The 25,261-nt window shown below is 42.8% G+C and overlaps 1 protein-coding gene across 1 annotated transcript in view; it reads right to left on the bottom strand.

The window, feature by feature from the left end:
* CENPK (centromere protein K) overlaps positions 1-25,261 on the bottom strand; it is a 58,086-nt gene that overhangs the window by 21,578 nt on the left and 11,247 nt on the right. The window contains exons 4-5 of the mRNA XM_056541239.1: positions 5,247-5,303; positions 1,641-1,713 (exon numbers count right to left, since the gene is read on the bottom strand). Coding sequence (XP_056397214.1) covers positions 1,641-1,713; positions 5,247-5,303 — 130 coding nt within the window. The remainder of the gene's footprint in view (positions 1-1,640; positions 1,714-5,246; positions 5,304-25,261) is intronic.

Here is a 25,261-nt window from a genome sequence, read left to right as displayed (position 1 = left end):
TTAAATCAACTGGTGCCAGAAAGTTAAATAGATGTAAACTACTTATTTAAAAATCTTAATTCTTTTTATTTATTTATTTTTATTTCTTTTCTGTCTGACCACAGTGCTCTCTGCTGACACCTCTGTCCATGTCAGGAACTATCCAGAGTTGGAGCCAATCCCCATAGCAAACCTCTCCTGCTCTGGACAGTTCCTGACATGGACAGAGGTGTCAGCAGAGAGCACTGTGGTCAGACAGAAAAGACATTCAAAAAGAAAAGAACTTCCTCTGTAGTTTACAGCAGCTGATAAGTACTGGAGGGATTAAGATTGTTACATAGAAGTAATTTACAAATATGTTTAACTTTCTGGCAGCAGTTGATTTTAAAATAATTGTTTTCCACCGGAGTACCCCTTTAAGGCATATCCTATGGATATTTCATTAATGTAGGAAAGATTTAGGCTACACGCAAGACAGATCACGCATGAGGGTATATTTATTAATTCAGGTGCACTGCTAAATACTGCTGTGCACCTAGATGCTACTGTCACCATACTGACCCAAAGCAGCTCCACTTCCACTGAAATGGTGGAAGACAATAACTTGGTATTACACTTTGAAGTGTGTTCACACAGGTCCTGGATGTCTAGGAAATTCGTGCAGATGCAGTGTGGTTTTCCTTAACTTCCACAAGTTATCTCCAAAATGGATATAATATTTCTAGCTAAAATAAAAAGGCTGACTTCCCTGCTTCAACACAAAAATCTATTCATCTAGTAATCACCCACTAATGAAGCATGGCCACAACAGCCCATCCAAACGGTAAGAAGTACACAGCCAGCACGTCGTCTTATTATGGGAAGTATAAAAATCCTTTACGAAGGTCTTTAAAGGGAACCTGCTGCTTAATTGACAACACACAATAGTTTATGAGAACTCAAATGATGAAGTAGGCAGCATACGCCCAACACTGCAGAATAAGGAGTCATGAATATTCTTAAGGAGCCGCTAGCCCCACCCACCCGCTAATGATTGGCAGGTAGAAATCTTCCAGTCATTTTGCGGAAGGTCAGTGGCCCAGTGGAAACAGCGTGTGTAAGCAAAGGCAGCAAAACTAGTGACAGGTTTCCTGTAAAATCCATAACAGGAGTCATTGCAGATTAATAGCCTGACATGTTAAAATAGGAAGTTATGATTGAAATACAAACCAATGAGTTACGTCCCTCTAAGGGGCTTATCCTTCCCACATGGTTTGTTCCTCCCATATACATGAATATTTACCATGCCAGGCTTATAATCTCCAATGACTCCTGTTATGATTCTAAAGAAGTCAAATAAGGATATTTATGCTTTTAGGGTATGTTCACACTACAGAGTTTCTAAGCGGTATGAATCTAACATTGGTGTGAATGGGTTTTCTCTTGACCCATTAATCGTGTGGAAAATCAGGATTCCGGATACAACAAACAAAAAAATAAATAAACCTGGTCACCCTTTCGGTGGAATTCTGCACGGACTGCATTGCCGCCAATGTTGAAAGTGCAGGTCTGCCGTGGTCTTAGCGCCAGAATTTTGATCCCGACCCCTATAAAGATTCTTTTTTTTCTCCCCCATCATAAACCTCACATGATGTCTGGTTTGTTTTGCAGGAAATACTTACTTTCAGGGGAGGTCTCTTGCCACTGCTCATACTCAGCTGTGAGAGCCTTTACTTTCATCATTTGTAAAACCAGCTGGAAATAAAAATACAAGTAAAGAAAGGAAGGCAAATAGGGTTAGATTTACTCTAATCATATACTATGGAAAGCTGAACAGTTATGTTTGGGAAATGGTTATATTACATGTAATACATAGATGGACCCAAAAAGTGATGGCATATCACTACACAAGAGACTGTTAAAGTGATTGTGTCACCTAGAGCTTTTCCTTTACCAATAAGAGCTAGATAGATAATTAAAATATTCTTTGTTTTCCTGTTTCTATTTAATGGAAAAAAATGTAATTCGTTTTTTGAACACCTTTAAAGAGTCAGCCACATGCCTGAGCTTCTGCTGTTCACTGTTAACAGTATGTAGCTATATGCTTTACAGCAGCCACATGGGCCATAGGAAGCAATAGTCTGGGGCTGGCCTTATCACTTCTGATAGAGTTTTCTAGGCAAATGCTGTGACCTGTACAAAGGTTATTGTGAAAGGGAGGGGAAAGAACTGAACCATCACCTATTGTGAATGGATCCTTGGTAATATATGTAACGCCGAGCGCTCCGGGTCCCTGTCCCTCCCCGGAGCGCTTGCGGCGTCCTTCTGCCTGCAGTGCCCCAGGCAGTCTCGCTGTCCCGGAGCGCTGCTCTGGTGTCTCCGGCGGGGATGCGATCCGCGTGGCGGGACGCGCCCGCCCGCGGGTCGCATCCCGATCCTATCACCTGCCCCGTCCTCCTTCGGCTCCGTCCCGGCGCGCGCGGCCCCGCTCTCTAGGGCGCGCGCACCGGCTCTATGAAATTTAAAGGGCCAGTGCACCACTAATTGGTGCCTGGCCCAATCAGTTCTAATCACTTCCACACTATATGATCCCACTTCCCCTTCCTGTCCTCGCCGGATCTTGTTGCCTTTGTGCCAGTGAAAGCGTTCCTGTGTGCCTATTGCCTGTGTATCCAGACCCTTGCCGTTGCCCCCGACTACGAACCGTTGCTGCCGGCCCAGACCTTCTGCTACGTCCGACCTTGCTCTTGCCTTGTCCTTGTGTACCGCGTCTGTCTCAGCTGTCAGTGAGGTTGAGTCGCTATGGGGTGGAACGGCATGGGGGTTACCTGCCGCAGCAAGTCCATCCCGCTTTGCGGCGGGCTCTGGTGAAAACCAGTAACCCCTTAGATTCCATTCCCCTGGTACGGCCCACGCCATCCCCTCACTGACACAGAGGATCCACTACCTGTGTCCACCCCGCTTACCAGTCCGGATCCTGACAATATATACACTGGTGATACCCTTCACTGTAATTCTGTCTGTGATAATAAGGAGTTCAGTACTAAAACATGATCTGTATATACCAGGCAATATAAGCTTATTATGAGGCCTAGTGGCTAGGATGAAAATTGAAAGATTTTAGTGTTAAAGGAGTACTGTAGTGGAATATAACATGCTCCTTTGGATAGGGGATAAGTTATAGATCACTGGGCGGGGGTTCGGACTGCTGGGACTCCACACAATCTCCTGCATGGGGCCGCGGCAGTCCGCAGGAAGTGCTGTGCAGTCCCCAGCAGAAAGCCACGGCAGACATGCCACCTCCATGTATCCCTATGTAGAAAGGGGGGGGGGGGGGAGAAAAATAAATAAATCAATGACTCTCCAGTCCTCATATCCAAGTCCCCTGCGCTAACTAAATTATTCTCTTTACCTGCTGGACAGTCGCCAGGATGTTTAAAAGTCCCAGGAAATCGCTGCAGCCCAAGAGTAACGGAGTCAGGAGATTTACCAGAAGTCCCATAGACTTGCATGGAACTTTACGCAAAACGCGGGTGCGTTAAAGGGGTACTAAGGTGGAAATTAATATTATTATATTTTTTTTTTTAAATCAACTGATGCCAGAAAGTTAAACAGATTTGTAATTTACTTCTATTAAAAAAAAATCTTAATCCTTCCAGTACCTATTAGCAGCTGTATACTACAGGAAATTCTTTTTGAATTTCTTTTCTGTCACAGTGCTCTTTGCTGACACCTCTGTCCATGTCAGGAACTGTCCAGAGTAGGAGAAAATCCCCATAGCAAACCTATCCTGCTCTGGACAGTTCCTAAAATGGACAGAGATGTCAGCAGAGAGCACTGTGGTCAGAAAGAAAAGAAATCCCAATAGCAAAAAAAATTTCCTCTGTAGTATACAGCCGCTAATAAGTACTTTAAGGATTAAGAATTTTTAACAGATGTAATTTACAAATCTGTTTAACTTTCTGGCACCAGTTGATTAAAAAAAAAAAAAAAAATAAAGTTTTCCACCGGAGTACCCCTTTAAGTTTAATTTAACTCTAATATATTTTTAGTTGACATATTATTAACATGTGCACCAAGTTTCATTGAAATATCTAGCCATTTGGAAGCCATGCTGGAACATTTAAACGTTAATTTAAACTTTGGGCCAGTTTCTAAAGACACATTCCCTTTAAGTATTACTACTCTTTATTTGTTTAGCACAAACATTTTTTCCAGCTCTCTTTTTATTTGGGGGGAAAAAGAGAAAGTAAAATTAAAATTTTTACAAAAAATGAACAATGAGACAAAAGAAGAAAGGTCAGTGTCCATAAAATCTTATCTCAATGGAATATTTTGGAGACCATGTCTATGGGATTTTATCAGACACTTACACCATATAGATTATATAAAATCCTGTGGAAATGCATCTATAAGACTCCGGGATAGACCATCTACAATACTGGGAACAAGCATGATCCTTTGTTCTGCCGAAAGATAATCCGCTGTCAGGTGTCAGGCAGATGCTCGTCTTCCTCTCCACATTGAAGTAAACATGTAAGCAGGGCCAACAGCCATCTTCTGTATACAGTCAGCTTAAAAAAGAGCAGATCTTGGCAGAGGGCTGTAGTGCTAGTAGTGGCCAGAACAGAGGGGTACTGCAGCCAGAATTTACTTATCCCCTATTCACAGGTTAGGGGATAATAGCTGATCGCGGGAGGTCCGACCAATGGGGCCCCCCGCAATCTCCTGAACGGGACCCCATCCCGCTTAGTCAGGAGTGTGTGTTGTCTACCTCTAGACGGCACGTGCTCCAATCATTTCAATGGAGTGCATGTCGTCTAGAGGTAGACGTCACACACTCCTGACTGAGCAGGACGGAGTCCCGTTCAGGAGATTGTGGGGGGCCCCAGTGGGCAGACCCTCCCGCAATTAGCTACTTCTCCCCTATCCTGTGGATAGGGGATATGTTTATTCTGGCTGCAGTGACCAGTTTTAAAAAGGGGTTTGTCCAGTATTAGAAAAATGGTGCTTTTCTTTGTTGTTGTTGCAAAAACAGCACCACTCCTGTTCACAGGTTGTGTGTAGTATTGCAGAGCAGTCCCATTTACTTCAGCGTGGCAGAGCTGCAATATAAGACCCTTTAAGCTTGTCTTCAACCATTACCTGTCAGTCCACAAGAATGTATCATTGTGGCATTATAGTTTTCACTGTAACAACCTCACTTAAATAGCGTAGCGATTACGAACACATACCATGTATACAGTATAACACAATACATAAAATCCTATATTGATGGGTTGTCTCACCTGCACATCAGAATCAGGCAGCACTTCTGGTTCCATCATCATGATCTGGCTCTGGCACTGTGCAAAACACAAAAAAAAAATAATTACACGTTCGTTTTACATATTTAATAATGCAAAATTTACACTCTCAGCACAATGAAGGGTTAAATTGCAGACGTCTACATCATTATTTCACCAAACAAAAACATGGCATTGTTCAGGAGTGTAAAAAACATGCAAAGTAATGCTGCACTTTTCAGTGCCTGGAGGTTTCCATCAGGACGACTCTTTCATAGAAACCTCTGACGGATGTTGGTGTAAAGGCAAAGAGTGTCTTCAGTCATACATAGATTAACAATAAAATATATTTTAAAAAACTGATGACAATGACACTTACTGGTATTATAATCAGTGTCACCCGCATTATAAGCCTGTAGAGCAGGTCAGTGCGGATGGGTTGATACCGATGACAGATTCCCTTAAAAGGGGGGGGGGGGGGGGGTACTCCATTGCTCAAGTCGGGAGCTTGTGACGTCATAGCCCCGCCCCCTCATGACGTCACACGCCACCCCCTTAATGCAAGTCTATGGGAGGGGGCGTCACGACCTCTATCATAGACTTGCATTGAGGGGGCGGGGCGTGACATCACGAGGGGGCGGGGCTATGATGTCACAAGCTCCCAGCGCCGGCTCCAACGTTCGGAACAGTTTGTTCCAAACGCTGAGCAGTGGAGTACCCCTTTAAGGATATGGTCACTCGTAGCGCATTTTGCTGCGTATTTTCCTACTATTTGAAGTCAATGTGCAGCAAAATCAGCTGTGTATTTTTCTACCCATAGACATCAATGGAAAGGAAAATACGCAGCAGCATATATGACACGTATGACCATACCCTAATATAGATATATAAATTTACTTATCTAGTGTTATCACAAATTGTACTAGCTTCAGTATGCTTTTGTATGATTCCTCCCTGCCAGGAAGTTGTGTAGTTCTCTCATTGTAAGTGTGGTGTGGTCTCCAGCTCCTCCCTCTCTCCCGAGACATTGCATCATCCTCAGCTGTCATAGTAGGTGTGGCTGGATCTTGATCTCTAGCCCTACCCCCTGAGTGATGTCATCACCTTTGATCATCTTCTACAGCCTACATCACCATATCCCTGTAATATACATGTATATGTTTATTGTGACATTTAGGGATAAATGAGGTGTGCTTATAGCAATGCTGCCTTGTGCTGAACAATGCCACAGCTAGGAGGAGTAGAAAGGTAATGAATGCAGCAGGTGCTGCAACCTCACTGCAATAGTCTGCTGTTAAACAAAAGGTTCTGCAACAGCTTTGGGCAGGGTAGGAGGACTAATGAAGAGCTGAGGGAAAGCAATGCAATCTGGGAATTGTAGTACTGAGCAACTGGAAAGTGCAGGACTAAGACAATTTTTCAGTTTTGGCCCCAAATTTCCCTTTCAGTGCATCATCCCTAGTCATGAGGGTCAGTCCCCCAACAATTATACATTGATGGCCTATGTCAGACATAAGTAGGGAGTGTAAAATACTGAAAAACCTGTAACTCACAGACTGTTTTTAGTTAAAGCCACGAGTAACAAAAACCTAGGTATTTTGCATTTATTCTGTAATGTAAAACGTACGAATGTATAAAAGTCAACCAGAATAAATAACTGTTCAGATTTGGTTAAGAATACTACTGATTTTATTACATTACATCATTTTTATAGCATTTGGCTCACAATTATTTCATTCTACAAAAAAATATTCCAGAAAGGAAATTGGACAGCAATGCACTGGACATATATTCTATACAAGAGCCAAAGCCCTTAACCTATTTCAGGCAGCCGTCCAGAGTGATGACAAGTTTACAGTCTTATCAAGGCAGGTGTTTTCCTTCTACCAGTATCTGACTTAAAGGGGTTTTCATTAGAAGAAGGTGAATTAAATTATTGAAGTTGTAAAATGTTAAAAGGGACAACAATTCACAATAATGGTGGCGTGAGCGAGGACACCATCACCACATCCGCTCCTTGCAGAGATGGGTACAGATATGTAGGGAGTATTTAGGATAGTGTTTCCTAACCAGGGTGCCTCCAGCTGTTGAAAAACTACAAATCCAATCATACTGTAGTTTTATCAGTATTGTATTCCTGCAAAATTGCTCACTGCCACAACGACTACTGTTTCTCTAGTGCCAACTACAAGTGACTATCCTATAAGTTAAAAGGGTACTCCACTAGCCAGCGTTTGGAACATTTAGTTCCAAAAGCTGTGTGCGTGCTGCGGGAGTCGGCCGCCACGCCCCCTCCCATAGATTTGCATTGAGGGGATGTGGAGTGACATCACGAGGGGGCATAGCCAACCCCCGCGGCACGCGCACAGCTTTCGGAACCATAGTGCCTGGCAAAAGTATTCACCACCTGGACTTTTTTCATATTTTTGTGCCTCACAACCTGGAATTAACATGGATTGTTTGAGGATTTTGATTTTAATTTACAGAACATACCCAAAACTTTGAATATTTTTTTAAAATAGGACAAAATAAAAGAAAAAAGGTCAATGTGCATAACTATTCACCCCCCCCCCCCCCCTGAAGTCAATACTTTGTAGAGCCACCTTTTGCGGCAATCACAGCTCCAAGTGGCTTTGGATAAGTCTCTATGAGCTTGCCACATCTTTCCATTTTGCCCATTCCTCCGTACAAAACTGCACCAGCTCCTTAAAGTTGGATGGTTTGCACTTGTGAACACAATCTTTAAGTTTGACCACAGATTTTCGATTGGATTGAGATCTGGGCTTTGACTAGGCCATTCCAGAGGGGCGTCCACCGGTTGGAACCCCTGCCATCAGACACTTATCCCCTATTCTGTGGATAATGGATAAGCTGTCTTTCACTGGACAGCCCCTTTAATGGGATTGCATCATCAATTAAATGACCGATTGCTTAGATCAAATTTTTATTATTATGTTTTGATTATTTCACTCAATTTTAGTTTTAAGTTATTTTTCCTCCTCACCTATTAAAAGCGATAACTTTTATTTTCCATCTAGAGACTAATATGGGGGGGGGGGGGGCTTGTTTTCTGTGGGACCAATCGTACATTGTGAGGACATCCTTCATTTTTCCATAAAAAGGCTTCTAATGTGAATTTTTTTTTTACAATTTATCAGGCAGTCAAACTGGCATGTTATGATTCTTTAGGTCAGTACAATTACAACAATATACAGCAAGAAAGTAGTCTGCACTACTACCCCCGCAACTTTTAAGCTTCAGCAATCTCCCCACATTTTAACTCATTGCAACGCTGGTAGCGCTAGCAGCTCCTGCTTGCTGGACAAAGTTCCGTAGACCACGGTTCCAAAGCCCCAGAGAAACAGTTCCAATATGCAGATATAAAGAAAGGTGGGCGTCACTCACCGATCCATAAAAAAACTGAGTTCTTTATTGTAAAAGTGCAGACAAACAGGGTGCAGACACGCACAGATCTTCAGGGTACGCCACAGGTCAGCAACATGCCGGGTAACAGCTGTTTGCGCATGCAGCCGCACGCTTCATCAGACCCATTACCTGTCTTCCAACACGTCACCCAAATATAGCTCCACCCGGTGACATGTGCAAATTCAGGTGTACAAAGACATTTAAAAAAAAAAATCTCTAATATATGCAAACTGACATAATACAGATCAAGCTTAAAAAGGAACACACTGTAATCCACTCTTTCATTTAGGCCAAGATTCCCAGAGGCATTTAATTTAATAATCCATTTAGCCTCTGTCTGGAGGAGGAGTTTTTTCTTATCTGTATTTTCTCTTACTTTCTGCTCCAAACCTTGAAAGAGAAGACTGCTGCAGTCACCACCATGGACAGTGTTAATGTAATCAATACAACGTGAAGAACCTTTTCTAGAAAGAAGTGAATAGACATGTTCTCTAAACCTTGTGTTCATGGCTCTCTTGGTGCTGCCAATGTAAAATCGCCACAACTGCATGTAATGGCATAGACCACCCACTGTGTCCTACAGGTGATCAGGCTACGAACCACAATATTTTCACCTCCTATTGACACATTGATTCCTGGGTTTAAATGCCGACACCATGTGCATGAACCGCACCTACAGTTACCTACAATGCCAGCAACAGTCAGACAATTTAGATTTTTGAACTTTGAAGAGAAGTTACTACTAGTAACAACATCCCTAAGATTTTTACAACGATGGAAATCCACCATAGGTTTTTCGTGTACCAATTTTCCTAGAGCTGGATCATTTTTGATTATCGACCAATTCTTGTTAATGGCAGCACTAATAAACTTCTCAAGGGGGCTGAACTCAAAAGAAAAAAACTGAGAAGGATTATAATGTGCCTGAAGGTCCTTTTTTTTAAAAAAAATAGGTTCCTCCTGTCCTGCTTAAAGGCCCTATCCATGGCTTTATCCAAGATTTTTCTAGGATAACCACGTGCCTCCACCCGCTCCCTCAGCTCTCCAGCTTGTTGCAAAAAAGATCAATCCGAGCTGTTTATCCGCCGTAGGCATAAAAATTGGCCATAGAGCTCATAACACATTGTAGAGACTGTACAAGCAAAAGTATGCTTAAAAAGTACCTGTCACCAAAAATAGTTCTAAACTAACTCAGGCTATTTCAGGCTATAGGGAGTTAACCTGGCACTGCGTTTCAAGTAGTAGATATATTGCTATGCAATCCTGATGTCAGTGGAATACACAGACTCTTAGTGGCAGTGCTCACGGTAACTGAGAGTCACTTTATGAATAAATGTGGAGCAGAGAGAAGAAGAAACGCGGATCACTCACCACTGTTGCAAACAGTTGCTTTTTTGTTAGCTCAGATGGCTGGTAATGGATAGATGTTACGGCAGGGCAGTATGTGCAGGGAGCACCATCCAAGGCAACGGCACAGTTTCACACCCACAAGGAGTTTGTTCAGGACCGGAATTGACATCACATCACAGGTAGAGCGTTCTTAAATAGTACAAGCATACTTGTGACATAGACGAGTTAAAACCAATACATAATGTGGATATATAACTTCACACAAATAGTATCCCTGTAAAAACATAAGACTAAACCTGGAACCTACAGAAAAGATTAAAACCAATAGCACCTGTTGCCTCCAGCTGCGCTATCTAGCGAGCTTCTTTTTGTAATAGAGTGCAATATCTATCACCTCCTTTTTCTGGGGGGTCTATTCTTTCTAGACCTGCAAACCTAATACTTTTTGTATTTCCTCCATGGACTTCATTCATATGTGTAATAAATCTGGTAGCTCCCTGTTTTGTTTTTACAGATCTCACGTGCTCTCTTATTCTTTCAAATAACCTACGTTTAGTCTTACCTACATAATAGTAGCCACAAGGGATTACTAGGCAATAGACTACAAATGTGGTTTTGCACGTAATAAGTTGTTTGACCTCTGCTATCTTAGGTCCTAGTCTGAACACGTTCTTGCCCAGGTTAGGTTCACACATTGAACAATCCCCACACTTGAAATTACCTTTCAGCCGTCTCGCTGTCAACCAAGCTGTTATTTGTTCTTTTCCTCTTAATATTTTTGATGAAATCTCCTATAGTTTTGTTCCGTTTAAATGTGATTATTGTTTTTTTTTGGTAGCAAACGACCACTGCACCTCCCTTATCCGCCTTTGAGACCACGATGTCTTTATTTGCCAGCGATTTTAATGCTTCTTTATTCCTTTTCTGGAATAATAGGCTCTGGCTGTAGATAAAGGAGTGCACGTGTGATCCTTAATTAAGGATCTTTCTTGTACAGAGATGGATATGGTACAAATGTTGGAAGATTTAGCAAGTGGAGAAACACAAGAAATCTCAGATAACACATCAGATACCATTATAGTGAAACCGTTTACAAAAGGGAACAAATCAAAATTTAACCCCGCTGCGTTTCCCATTGACGTCCATGTTAAAAAAAAAGTATGCGGTTTTAGTACGGTTTTTAAACCGGAGTCAAAACCGTGGTTGACCACGTTTTTGTCTCCGGTTTAAAAACCGTACTGCAACCGCATAGGATTTTTTTTTCATGGATGTCAATGGGAAACGCACATGTATACAGTTCCATACGGGAAACCGTAAACAGTTTTTACTTTGCACATGCGCATTTGCATCCGAAAGTCCCCACCCAACACCCCTCCCATAAAAATGGACAAAATTATCAAAAACATATATTTTTTTTTTTTTTAATAAAAACGGATGGAACTGTATGCACTTTTAAAAACAGTATACAGTTTAAAAACACATACGGTTTACTTTTTCCCATACTGTTCCATCCGTTTTTATGCCATACGGTTTTCTTTAGAAAAACGGATTGAAAACAGTATGGCAAAAACATGATGTGAACCCAGCCTTAATATGCAAATGTATTTACAAACACAGCTGAATCCAAGAAGCTGTTCCACGATGTTCTTCTAAGCTCTTCTAGCAGAAGCTGCTGCCTTCTTCTTTTTGTGTGCTGATCTGCTGCTGAAGATAGGGCAGTGGGAGGATCCAGGAAGGAGCATTTATTATAAAACATGATTTCCCTAGTAGAATCCCATAGTCATGTTTAAAGTTTAAGCTAACAATCGGAGTTTACAATTTTTTTTAGCCTTAGCTGAATGGCAGCAGTTTTTCCAATAGTTTTTCAGCTTCAGTCTTGAACTATTGACCCTCCATTCCCTTCACTTCCACAAGTGTCTCTAGTCCTGCAAAAAACATATTTACTAAATCCCTTATCAGTGAAAGGCTAAGTTACCCATGGGTTCCCTGTAACAGCAGAACACAACACTATGGAAAGTATAAGTATTGCCGCTCCTAATTGCGCGTTGCGTGCCATATAGTGAAGCACATGAAAAGCATGCTTCTTCATGGTCACTTAACGTGTTCGTTTTGCGGTTATGTGAGGCACTGCATGCATTGGTCTTTATTCTTACAGAAGAGAAGTCATAATTATAACTTTTTGTGAATTGGGATATTTAACGAGTATAGACGTCCAGGTCGGCGGCCGTTTTGGCACCTGGATGTCTATACTCGTCCATGGTTCTCGTGGGTGCTGCCCAGTGCACCCACAAGATCGCGGAAGGGACTCTGCTGTAACACCCAGCCGGGACCGAAGTAAACTTCGGTCCCGGCAGTTTAACCCTTACACCCACGGTCGGAAGTGACCACGAGCTGTAAGGAGTTTTGATAGATGGAGGGGGCTCCCTCTGTCTCTCTCCTGTAGCACCCCGCGATCGTTGATGGTTACCTGGGCAGCCGGGGGTCTTTACAAGGACCCCCAGGTCTGCCCCGGTTATTGCCTGTCAAAAAGGTGTAAAAAAAGGTGTTAAAAAAAAAAAGTGTAAAAATAAATAAATAAATAATGAAAAATAAAAAATTTATAATGTGTAGGATCACACGGCGCACATCCGCAGCATATTACATGCTGCGGATGCCCACCAACAGTAACAATAGTTAGCTCCCTGCTGCGGCTGGGTGGCTTTGTGTGTCCACTCATAGCGGCGGATTTCACACTGGCAGTCATGAGTGGACACACTGAGCTACCCAGCCACAGCAGTGATCTCACCCTTGTGACTGCTGGGGGGCATCCGTGGTGTGAAATATGCTGCAGATGCGCTGTGACCCTACACTGCGTCCCGCTCATACTGCGTTTCCGCAGTATATGCACCTATAATTGTCACCACAAAAATTACTACCATAAATTGCCAAAATAGATAAACTTTATTAAATAGAAAGAATAATAATATAACAACTGGACAGACAACCCCTAACCCATAAAATACATATACCCCAAAACTTGCATGGGTTCCCTGGTCACATCAAACATAATAGTGGGACGAAGTGGGGAAACCCACGAAACAACGTTTGTTGAGAGTGCACAGGGTCCCCGGATGGCCACTGGAAGTATGCCTGTCACAGGTAATGTATTAATCTGATGTATTACATTGATGTTATAGGTTCTATTGTGGACATTGCCTTATAGTGTTGTACGGAGGAGGTATATTTGTAATTGGCATACCCCACTATTATGTTTGATGTGACCAGGGACCCCATGCAAGTTTTGGGGTATATGTATTTTATGGGTTAGGGGTTGTCTGTCCAGTTGTTATATTATTATTCTATTTAATAAAGTTTATCTATTATGGCAATTTATGGTAGTCATTTTTGTGGTGGCAATTATAGGTGCATATACTGTGAGTTGTTTTGTCACTTAGTATAGGATTTGTATTAGATTATTTTCCTAGGAGGATTGTAGGTGTTATATGCGTTTCCGCAGTGTTAGAGGTATCCGTAAGCCTCACGTCAAAAAGAGTGATGCTGACGTATACTGTAGCATCTCCATTTATTTCTGAAGGAGACTGCTACAGTATACGTTGGCATCCCTTTTTTGCCATGACAACGGACACCTATACTGCAGAAATACAGTATGAATGGGGACTATTCATATAATGATGCCCTGAAAGCCAAAGGGGGCTCCTCTCCTTTTTGGTCCTACCAGGCGGTCAGGCAACCAGATATGTCCTAAGTAGGGGTACTGCCCAGCCTGGGACGTACACGGTGATAAAATATGGGGAGTATTTCCTCCATTTCAAAAGCGACTTACCAAAATGATGCCCCACAAATAAAGAATTTGTGGGGGGAAAAAAGCTAATTGCTATTTTTTCCACTGACTTTCAAATAATTCTAGCCACACAACAAGGGCTCAACGTACTCACTTTTGCTCTAGGTGAATACTTTAGGGGGTGTAGTTTCGAAAATGGGGTAACATCTCGGTGTGTGGTATTGTTCTGACAGCTACAATGCTTTGCAAGATGAAGTGCGGCCTGTAATTTTTATAATAATATCCTGAAAGCCAAATGGTGCTCCTCTCCTTTTGGGTCCCACCATGTGGCCATGCAACCAAATATGGTCTAAGCGGGAGTATTACCGAACACGGAACAAACAGCTTAATCAAATATGGGGCGCATTTTCTACTTTTCAGATGCAATGTACAAAAATATGTCCCACAAATGATGCATTTGTGAAAGAAAAAAAAAAGAAAATTTTAATTTTTCCACTGACTTTGTATCCATTCCAGCCACACAAAAAGGACTCAAAGTACTCACGTTTGTTCTAGATGAATACTTTAGGGGGTCTAGTTTCCAAAATGGTGTCACTTGTGGGGGTTCTGTATGGTTCTGATAGCTAAAACCCTTTGCAGGCATGAAGTGCAGCCTATAATCCATTGGGCCTAAAATGATCCCCTGAAAGCCAAATGGCGCTCCTCTCCTTCTGGGTGCTACCACGCGACCAAGGAACCAAATATGGCCTAAGTGGGGGTATTTTCAAACACGGGCCGAGAAGCTTAATAAAATATAGGGTGCATTTCTTGCAATATCAGAAGTGATGTACAAAAAATATGTCCCACAACTGATGCATTTGTGAAAAAAAGCTAATTTTGAATTTGTAACACTGACTTTGTAATAATTCCTGCCAGAAAACTATGGTGTTAAAATACCCACTGTACCCCCCCCCCCTAGTGAATACCTTAAGAGGTCTAGTTTTTGAAATGGGGTCATTGGGGGGGGGGGGTTCCCATGTTCTACCACGTTCAAGTTTCTGCAAACCTTGCATAGCACATTAAAAAAAAATTTAAAAAAAAATGATGTACTTTTCAAACATTTCAAAATTTCAAGTTAAATTGTTAGGCTTCTAACTAATTTAAAATGTTAATTAAAAAAAAAAAAAAAATGCTGTCAAAATAGACATCTGAAAGTACAAGTTTCATAAACTATTTGGTCAGTAGGTATAAATATATGGAACCCATTAGTTTTAAAATAGAAAAATCTTAATTTATAAAAAAATTCATGATTTTTTGTAGAGATGAGCGAACTTACAGTAAATTCGATTCGTCACGAACTTCTCGCCTCGGCAGTTAATGACTTATCCTGCATAAATTAGTTCAGCTTTCAGGTGCTCCCGTGGGCTGAAAAAGGTGGATACAGTCCTAGGAGACTCTTTCCTAGGACTGTATCCACCTTTTCCAGCCCACCGGAGCACCTGAAAGCTGAACTAATTTATGCAGGCTAAGTCATCAACTGCCGAGCCGAGAAATTCGTGACGAATTGAATTTACTGTAAGTTCGCTCATCTCTAATTTTTTGCATTGTAGAAAAAAAAAAAAAAAAACTACAAATTATATCGGCTTACTTTTACAACGTACATGAAGGACAACTTGTGCCAAAAAAACAATGTTGGAGTTATCGTGATTGGCAAAACGTTGCCAGCGTTATTTTCTAATAAAGACAGATATCCCCGATTTGAAAAAACAGGCCTGGTCTTTCAGGCGCTGTAAGAATTCCTCCTTGGGGATAGCTCCGGGATCGTCCTGGACACTGCCACGGGACACGTTTCCACTCAATTAACCCGCAGACAAAGGTTATTCATGCAAGTCTGGCACCTCGCTAGCTTTATTTAAAAACAAACATAACGCAGGAACAAAATAAAATCCTAGACCGTCTGGTCACTGACTACACATATCAGCATGCCCTGACTACTAACTGGTGAGCTACCCTCAGCCAGTTAAACATCTGACTCCTGCAACCTTCTACACCATTTCTTGGACCACTCTCAGCTCCAGCTGTGTGCTTCCTCAACAGGGTCCGAGTGTCTCCCTCTACAGCGACATGCTGTTTCCCAGGGAGAGCCCCAACTGTTTCCTTTCCTTTTAAACACACTTCCCCTTCCTGATACCTCATTAATCAGGCCAAAGGTGGCGGATTCTCCAGAGTTAGCAAGGGAAATACACCCTTTCCTTGCCACACTGCCATAGGGGTGTACAGGTTTATTTGTATTGGTCCTTAAAGGGAACCAATCATCAGATTTTACCCTATTTAACGCTTGGCAAAGCATTAAATCTGGTAAAATCTTTATTTGCACCATTCCTGGGGGACGCTCCTGCCCCCAGGGATGGTGAAGATATGAAGTTATAAACTAGTCACCGCCGCCACCCTAAGTAGTCACCTGGGCGGGGAGCTCTTCTCATCTACTCCCGTTCTTCGGCCGGGAGCGACGCCCCCTCTGCTTGATTGACGTGCAGCGTCATCGCTCTGCTCCGTCTGTTCAGTGAGCGGAACAATGACGCTGCACGTCAATCAAGCAGAGGGGGCGTCGCTGCCTGCAGAAGAACGGGAGTTGGTGAGAAGAGCTCTCCGCCCAGGTGACTACATACGGCGGCGGCGGTGACTAGTTTATAACTTAATATCTTCCCCATCCCTGGGGGCAGGAGCATACCCTGGGAATGGTGAAAATAAAGATTTTACCCTATATAACGCTTTGCCAAGCGTTATATAGGGTAAAATCTGATGATTGGTTCCCTTTAAGGGGTTAAACGTTTTTTTTTTTTTTTTTTTTTATTCCAATTCCAAGTGATTGCTATATGCCCTCAATTATTTCTTCTGAATAACCCCTTTCTAGCAAAGAGGAAAAAAGAACCAGATATGAGTTATTTGCATGAGAAGAAAAAAAAAAGAGGCCCAAGAAAGAATACATTTATTTTTTCCCTTTTGTAATTCCCCCATGAATGCCTTGTTGAGTAATACCATCCGTAAAAACTGGTTTATCTTAGAACAGGACCCAGACTTGAAGAATGTAGCGGAAAACAAGCCAATAATCACATTTAAACGGAACAAAACTATAGGAGATTTCATCAAAAATATTAAGAGGAAAAGAACAAATAACAGCTTGGTTGACAGCGAGACGGCTGAAAGGTAATTTCAATGTGTGAACCTAACCTGGACAAGAACGTGTTCAGACTAGGACCTAAGATAGCAGAGGTCAAACAACTTGTTACATGCAAAACCACATTTGTAGTCTATTGCCTAGTAATCCCTTGTGGCTACTATTATGTAGGTAAGACTAAACGTAGGTTATTTGAAAGAATAAGAGAGCACGTGAGATCTGTAAAAACAAAACAGGGAGCTACCAGATTTATTACACATATGAATGAAGTCCATGGAGGAAATACAAAAAGTATTAGGTTTGCAGGTCTAGAAAGAATAGACCCCCCAGAAAAAGGAGGTGATAGATATTGCACTCTATTACGGAGTCAAGTTGACATATCAGCTTTTCTGTAGGTTCCAGGTTTAGTCTTATGTTTTTACAGGGATACTATTTGTGTGAAGTTATATATCCACATTATGTATTGGTTTTTACTCGCCTATGTCATGAGTATGCTTGTACTATTTAAGAAGGCTCTACCTGTGATGTGACGTCAATTCCGGGCCTGAACAAACGCCTTGTGGGCGTGAAAAGGTGCAGTCGCCTCGGACGGTCCTCCCTGCACATACTGCCCTGCTGTAACATCTATCCATTACCAGCCATCTGAGCTAACGAGCACGCAATAAAGAACAGTGTTTGCCACAGTGGTGAGTGATCCGCGTTTCTTTTTCGCTCTGCTCCACATTAACTCAGGCTATGTCCCCTACCTACTCCTGACACCCCTCCAGCCCTTAAATTTTTTTTTTTTTTGAGTTTTAAAAAGATGTATCATACCTTTATTCTTGCTCACAAAGTGCAATTTCCCAGCAAGAGAATGTGGGAGTTTCCCAGCAGGCATGACATTACTGAAGCCTGCTGGGGGACCACTTCCGCCCTCACATGGTTGCAGTGCTGTGATGAATAGAAGAACTAAGGCTCTGTGCATGTTTCAGTCTGTGTTGATATCAGTGAGGCTCTTTGCAGCTTTCAGTCTGTGCAGCTTTCTGTGAGAATCTGTAGAGCTTTCACTTTCTGTGCAGCTACCAATCAAGCTCAGTGCAGGGAGAAGCCCTTCCTGAGTTTGGACTCGTGCCAGGGCGGGAGGAGACAGAACTCACTGTATTAATTGTGGCAAGGAATTGTTGATAATGTTAAAAGCAAGTGAATGGGAAAGTGTCTGCTAATTACACACTATATTAAACGTTTTATTTGGTGACAGGTATTCTTTAAAGTATGTTTAAAGCAAGAATAAAAAAAATAAAAAAATACGCTTTTCCAAAAAAAAAAAAAAAAAAGGTGTCCATAACATCAGGGAGGTGGATCTGAGATGAGACTGTCAGCAATGGAAATCCATCTAGAGAGGAAATTTGCTTGCACCATGACAGGTATTCTTCCTTGGAACAAGATTAGTAAAAAGCAAGTCTATGTAATATTCCAAATAAATTATCAAAACCGGTGCAAAGGAAAAGTTGCCCATAGCAACAATCAGATTGCTTCTTTCATTTTGCAGAGGCCTTGTTAAAGGGTACCTTTCATCAAAAAAAAACTTTTTATATATTATAGATTAATGTATGCAGAATAACTTTCCAATAGCATGTTATAAAAAAAAATATGCTTCTTTCTATTTAATTTTCCACTTTGAAAAAATGACCACTAGGGGTCTCCCTACCAGTCCTTTTTTTTTATTTTTTATTTTTTTTTTTTTAAATAAATTTCAGACTCATGCAGGAGTCCTAAATCTAAGACAGGCGCAACATTGCTCCCTGGCAGTGAGCAGTGGTGAGTTTGTGTGTGTTCCGGATACAGTCTGAGATTTAGGACTCTGAAATCTATAAAAAAAAAAGGACTGGTAGGGAGACCCCTAGTGGTCACTTTTTCAAAGTGGAAAATTAAATAGAAAGAAGCATATTTTTTAATAACATGCTACTGGAAAGTTATTCTGCATACATTAATCTATAATATACCAAAAGTTTTTTTTTGATGAAAGGTACCCTTTAAAAATTTAAGAAGCAAGCTGATTGGTTGCTATGGGCAACTTTTCTTCTGGACAGGTTTTGATAAATTTCCCCCATAGGGTTTTAGTAGTTTTTAGCCAAAATAACTATATTCAAAATCTTTCTAATATGGTCAGGGTCTTGTGTGTCCAAATTATTCAGAAATATTGAGCGATAATTTGGTAGTGTTAACGGGTCATTGCAAGGCTTTGGACTCAATTATTGCATATAAGAGTTCACTGGACATATGTTCACCCTGTCAAAGGGGATTATACATTTTTACTTTTAAGCTCAGGGTGCCTGCCGTTAGCAGGCTAGAGGCTTTAAATTGACCCATACATGACAGCACAGCAGGTAGAACCAAAGATAGATGTAGGCTGTAAATGTAGAATACACAGGTAAGTGCAAATCACAGAATCAGAGCAATAACAGAAGCAAAGGATCAATAAGGAGGCTTTAAACAAACCGCCAAGGTCCAATTTAAAAAGCCTTTTTGGCATCAAACCAATTATGCACTTTTATGGTCTATTCACACGTGCAGTATTCTGCACAGATTTGATGCGCAGGATTTTCTGCTGTAGATTTCAATGTAAGCTGAATGACTGAACAAAGCTTGAAATCCTGCACATTAAATCTGCGCAGAATACTGTACATGTGAATAGACCACAATATTGGAGGCTGCAGATGTCAATGTAAACTAAACTGAACACAGCCTCAAATTCTGTGCAGGATACTATACGTGTTAATAGACCCTTAACGACCACAGACGTAAACGTACATCACGCGGACGTCCGCCATTAACCCCTCAGATGACGTGTTCCGTAGAGATCACGGCATCTGCAGCAGTGCGCATGTTAGAATAGCTGATCGGATCACCCGCAGTGCTGCCGCGGGGATCCGATCATCTGCAATGGCGGACGGAGGTCCCCTCACTTGCCTCCGTCCCTCTCTCGGAGTCTCCTCCTCTAGTCCGAGCAGAAGATCACCGATAATACTGATCAGTGCTATGCCCTATGCATAGCACTGAACAGCATTAGCATTTTTACATAAAACGTGTAAAAAATATAAAAATTAATAAAGTTGAAAAATTTAAAAAAAAAGGGAAAAATCCCCTCCCCCAATAAATTTTTTTTTCCCCATTTATCCCCAAAAAGCGTATTTTTTTTTTAAACATATTTGGTATCACCACGTGCGTAAATGTGCAAACTATCAAAATATTATGTCAATGATCCTGTACGGTTAACGGCGTAAACATAAAAAATAAGTCAAAAAATGCTGCTTTTTAGTCACATTTTATTCCCCAATTTTTTTTTTTATAAAAAATGTATCTAAAAGTTTTATATATGCAGATGTGGTATGGATAAAAAGTACAGATGATGGCGCAAAAAATGAGCCCTCATACCGCCCTATATACAGAAAAATGAAAAAGTTATATGTGGTCAAAATAGGGCGCATATGTAATGCTATACTCAGTAACATCAAGGGTTAACCTGTCGTGACTACATACTTGTACATAGAGTGGAGGCTGCTGTAGTGCTCAGCGCACCGCGGCACCCTTTCCCCATACTTGGCACAAGATTCAGACCACATTTTAGGCACGGTTGCTATGGGTTACTGAAAAAAAAAAAGGAGGGGGGGTATACAGAGTTTAGTGTGGGACTGTCAGGTAAACAAACAGAGGTGCTTGTGGATTGTCATGTAAACGCATACATGTCTACATGTTGGTCTCGTTTATGTTTTCAGGTGCACGCTCAGCATTTCCACATATAGTTGCTTCAGCGGTGACAAAGTCATTTTGGTGCGTGTTCATGCTTAGTTTTCACCCCTCATTTGTCTTCTTAGCAATTGGTAACGTATTTTGTAATTTTCAGGTACTTTAAATATACTTACCCCTCACATTCACAATCTGGGTCTGCCCTCTCTCAACGGTCATACAGAGTCAAGTTGGCTCATCAGTTAACCCTGTGGGTAACCAGTACGCACAGTAGGGAGTTAGTCTACTCCAAGCATTACAAGGTGGGCGGTCACTACATAGCGGTACGCTATTTTACACGGTCAAAACACGTACTGACAACATTTTTTTCCTTTACTCAGGCTCATTTTGGCACCGATATCACACTGTCTCGTTGCTCCTCACATGTTCTCTCCATTTTCCTCACCAGGCTACATAATTTAGGTGTGTACTGTTAATTAGGGGTAGAATCTTACACGGTATATTAGACGCATTCTCATATTAACTATCTTTATTTAGGTTGGACTCCTTGGGCGCCTACTCCTTTCTCTCAAGGGTCTTTGACATACCACGGCTTAAATCGGGTAGGTCATAATAATAAAAAAAAATAAATAAAAGGGGGTGATATGCACACACGACTTCGGGTAGACATCCGTGTCACACAGGGTGCTAGAGGTCACTTCTGTTAAAGTGGTTAGTAGGTTCAGGTTGGCACATAGGAGGTTCAGTAGGGGTCAAACACACGGTTCAGTAGACACAGGTAGCATGTGGGCGGCACAGTTACATGAGCACACTGTCATAGGGGAGCACGTTCGGCCTATGCATCGGTTAGCTTCAATATCGGCATAAGCATGTGGCTCAGATTTTTAACCCGTGTCACGCACACAAGTTCGATGGTTACACCTATTCCTATCACGTCGATAGACAAGTTGCTTACGCCTTTTTTGTCCTATCTCGTCTATAGGCACGTTGGTTACGCTTAGTCCTTTCACGGCTATAGGTACGATTATTAACGCTGTCTTCCAGCCGCATCGGCAGGCACAGTAGGTTCCAATTAATCAATGCACTCTCTCAAGTCAGGCAGCGCTAGTACAATCACCTTAATACGGGCTCACGGTTGGTACAGTCACCATCACCTTCGTTGCTCACGCAAGGTCTCTCGCTACTACTGACCACGGTTGGTCACGCTACGCTTAGCGGATTGGTTTCGCTCGTTCCTGTTACGACTACAGGCACGCGGGCTACATGCAACTTAGTGGCCACCTTTACAGGTCACTTAAGTTCGTAATCCTGTCACGACTACAGGGACACCGCCATGCAAACGCTCACCGCTACAATCATTTGTCTTGTTATGGAATCCCATCCCCACCACGGACACGTGGGACACGTTAATCCTGTCATCACTTCATAGCGTGGGTTACGCAAGCCTAATTACGATAGCTGGTTCTGGGGACATGTTCAGTCCTTTCACCTACATAGGCACCAGGGATTACTGCATGCGAGGCACAGTCGCCCACGTCCGCCAGGGACACTTCACGGGCATGATCAGCGATCATTCATAAGCTCACTGCTAACCGGACACCATTAGTTCTCCCACACGGGTGTGGAATGCGTGGTTATGGCTTCAAACTCAGCCTTCCACCATTATGATTATTTCCACTTTATGTTATTTCCCACGGTCAGTATGTCCCATATATCGGATATAGAAGAGACTCCATCTGTACCAGACAATGCGATAGCATTCCATCCCTTAGGATGTGGACCATCCTGAAACTAACAGCGGAACTCCATAGAAGGCACATTTCTTATCCCACGACTGCAAGGAAGGCCGAACTTTACCGCCTCCCGTCGGCAGACGTGGCAGGTCCCAGCCAGGAGACAACTCCTCTGGACACTGTTCAGATTTCTTTGTCACAATTGCATGTTATGTTAAATACGGTGACCTCATCCATCAATGGGATAGAATCCAGGCTAGAAGCCGTGGAGAGTAGGAATGTCACCACACCAGCCGCTCAGGATATCCCTATCCCCAGCACAGCTCAAACTAACGTACCAGGTGGGTTAGGGGGCTTTCTGAACGTAGCTCCGTCTCACTTCGTTCCCAGTAACATCAGGAAAGAGATTCTGGAGGGTAAACTGGTGAACCTGGCGTCTCTGCTGGTCGCTTCACACGAAGCTCCTGATAACAAGACAATAGCGAGTGGCGAGGTGTCCATCATTCTCAAATCCAGGGACGCCAGGTTGAACCGCAAACTTACTCTGCCAGAGTTCGTTTTAGCGTTTAGTCTGTTCCGGGACATTTAGTGTTCCGCTAGTCCCAACCGGAGGGAAGATCTTGAATTATACATGTATAAGGTGGCGGACCTTGGCTACAAGTATTGGGGCTCAGCCTTCTATGAATATCACCGGTCATATGCGGCAAAAGCGGCGGCGGCCTTAGTGCAATACGACCATGTCACCAACCGGGCCGAGGTAGATACAGAACTCTTCCGCCACCACTTTGTGGGCCTCAGAGCCCCTGCTTGTAGCCAATGCCACGCCATGACCCACACCACCGACTGGTGCGGCGAAACAAACCTATCTCCTCAGGGGACGCAACCGAGGCACAGCCATACCCCAGCAGCCATCCCTACCCGTAGGACAGCACCAGACATTAGACAGCATTAGACAAACTAGGACATCCCATTAGGTATTTAGGCCGCTCACAGATTTGTAATAACTTTAATTTTACAATGTAGACTCCTGCATCTATGTTCAATTTGCTTCAGAGCACACCCCAAAGTGTCCTGTCCCCAGAGAGGTGCTACAGCATGACTAAGCAGGGTGCGCACGGGGCTGCTCTATGATTATTTACAGGGGCATCCGGACCCAGCCTGGGTCCAGTATATGGTCAATGGCTTTATAGAGGGATTTCATACAGGGTTACTGTCACTTCCCCAATCTAGTTTTGAATGTAAAAACTTGATGTCGGCCATCAGGGATCCATCTACAGTCACCGCCCTGTTGGAGGCAGAGTTGATGAAGGGGTTTCTCCTCGGCCCTCTGACTTCCCCGCCATTTGTCACTTGGAGAATTAATCCAGTGGGTGTGGTTCGGGGAAATTCTCCAATAAAAGCAGATTAATTTACGACTTCTCCGCGCCTCATTCTTGTCAAATACCTAGTATCAATTCTTTAATACCATCTGAAGAGTTCTCCATGAGGTACTCCTCCATAGATGAGGCGATAGAGGTCATCATCCATCTAGGCAAAGGCTCCCTTTTGTCGAAAGCAGACATAACGGACGCCTATAAGCTACTCCCCATCAAACCTAACTTGTGGCAGTGGCATGGTATTAAATGGGACGAACTATACTACTTTGCCAACAAACTGACATTTGGGTCCAAGAGTAGCCTGTGGATCTTTCATCAGTTTGCTAGGGCTCTCTACTGGATCTTGCTCAACAGGGGTCATTGTAATTAAGTAATACATTACCTCGACGACTTCCTGTTGATCGAACATCCCGCCTCTTTACCTTGGGACATAGATACACAACTCACGATCTTCTCCAACTTAGATGTCCCGTTGGCACCCAACAAGGTGGAGGGCCCTGCTACATGCATCACTTTCTTAGGGCTACACTTGGACACAGAGAAAATGCAGGCCAGCCTCCCACCTGATAAACTAGAGAATCAGGGCAGTCATTCACAGGGGCGTAGTTTCGCAGATTACCACCAAGTTAGAGCTACAGTCTCTGCTCGGCATGCTGACTTTTGCCGTTAGAATTATACTACAAGGGAGGTCCTTTGTCTCTAGGTTTCTACAGCTACTGCCTACAGCGCCTGAGCAAGATAGTACAGTGCGCCTAGACAGAGAAGCCCTAGCCGACCTAGCCATGTGGGACAGGTTTCTATCACAATGGAATGGCATTTCCCTGTTTACGCCCAAAGCTTCTCATCAGTCCCCGTGCGTGTACACTGACGCGGCTTCCTCCACTGGTTTCGTGGCCATATACCGCAATCATTGGTTGTCCGACACCTGGCCAGAAGAGGTGCACAACCTGCCCGGATTCGGGCAGGTTTCTTCTTTATTCAAGATATACCCAGTGGTGGCAGCCGCACAGGTTTGGGGTAAGGAATGGGCTAATTCCACGGTCATTTTTTTTCACGGACAACGCTGCAGTGGCGGATATCTTAAACAGCGGTAGATCTAAGTCCAAAGAGATCATGTCCTTTGTCAGACGCCTTATTTGGTTATCCTTGATCCATCACTTTAGGTTTTTTGGTGAGCATATTAGTGGTCTCAGGAATGTCGCAGCAGATGCGTTGTCTCGCGGTAACACGATTCGTTTCTTCCAGGTATGCCCAGAAGCCGACATTGTAGCTACCCCAGCGCCTCATCTCAGGTCATTGATGATGGACTAATACGACACATAATCTCTGCTCAAACCCTTGTGGCACAATCACTCTCCGTCAACACCCTCAGAGTATACAGCACAGCATGGAGGTTGTTCGCTAAATTCCAGTTACAACATCCCCAACGAGAACGCTGTGACATACAATACCTATTAGCCTTCGTTGCC

This window comes from Hyla sarda, chromosome 1, assembly GCF_029499605.1.
Source record: "Hyla sarda isolate aHylSar1 chromosome 1, aHylSar1.hap1, whole genome shotgun sequence".
Lineage (NCBI taxonomy): Eukaryota > Metazoa > Chordata > Amphibia > Anura > Hylidae > Hyla > Hyla sarda.
Note: the sequence above shows the minus strand (reverse complement) of the source record. Positions and strands in the feature narration are given on the sequence as shown.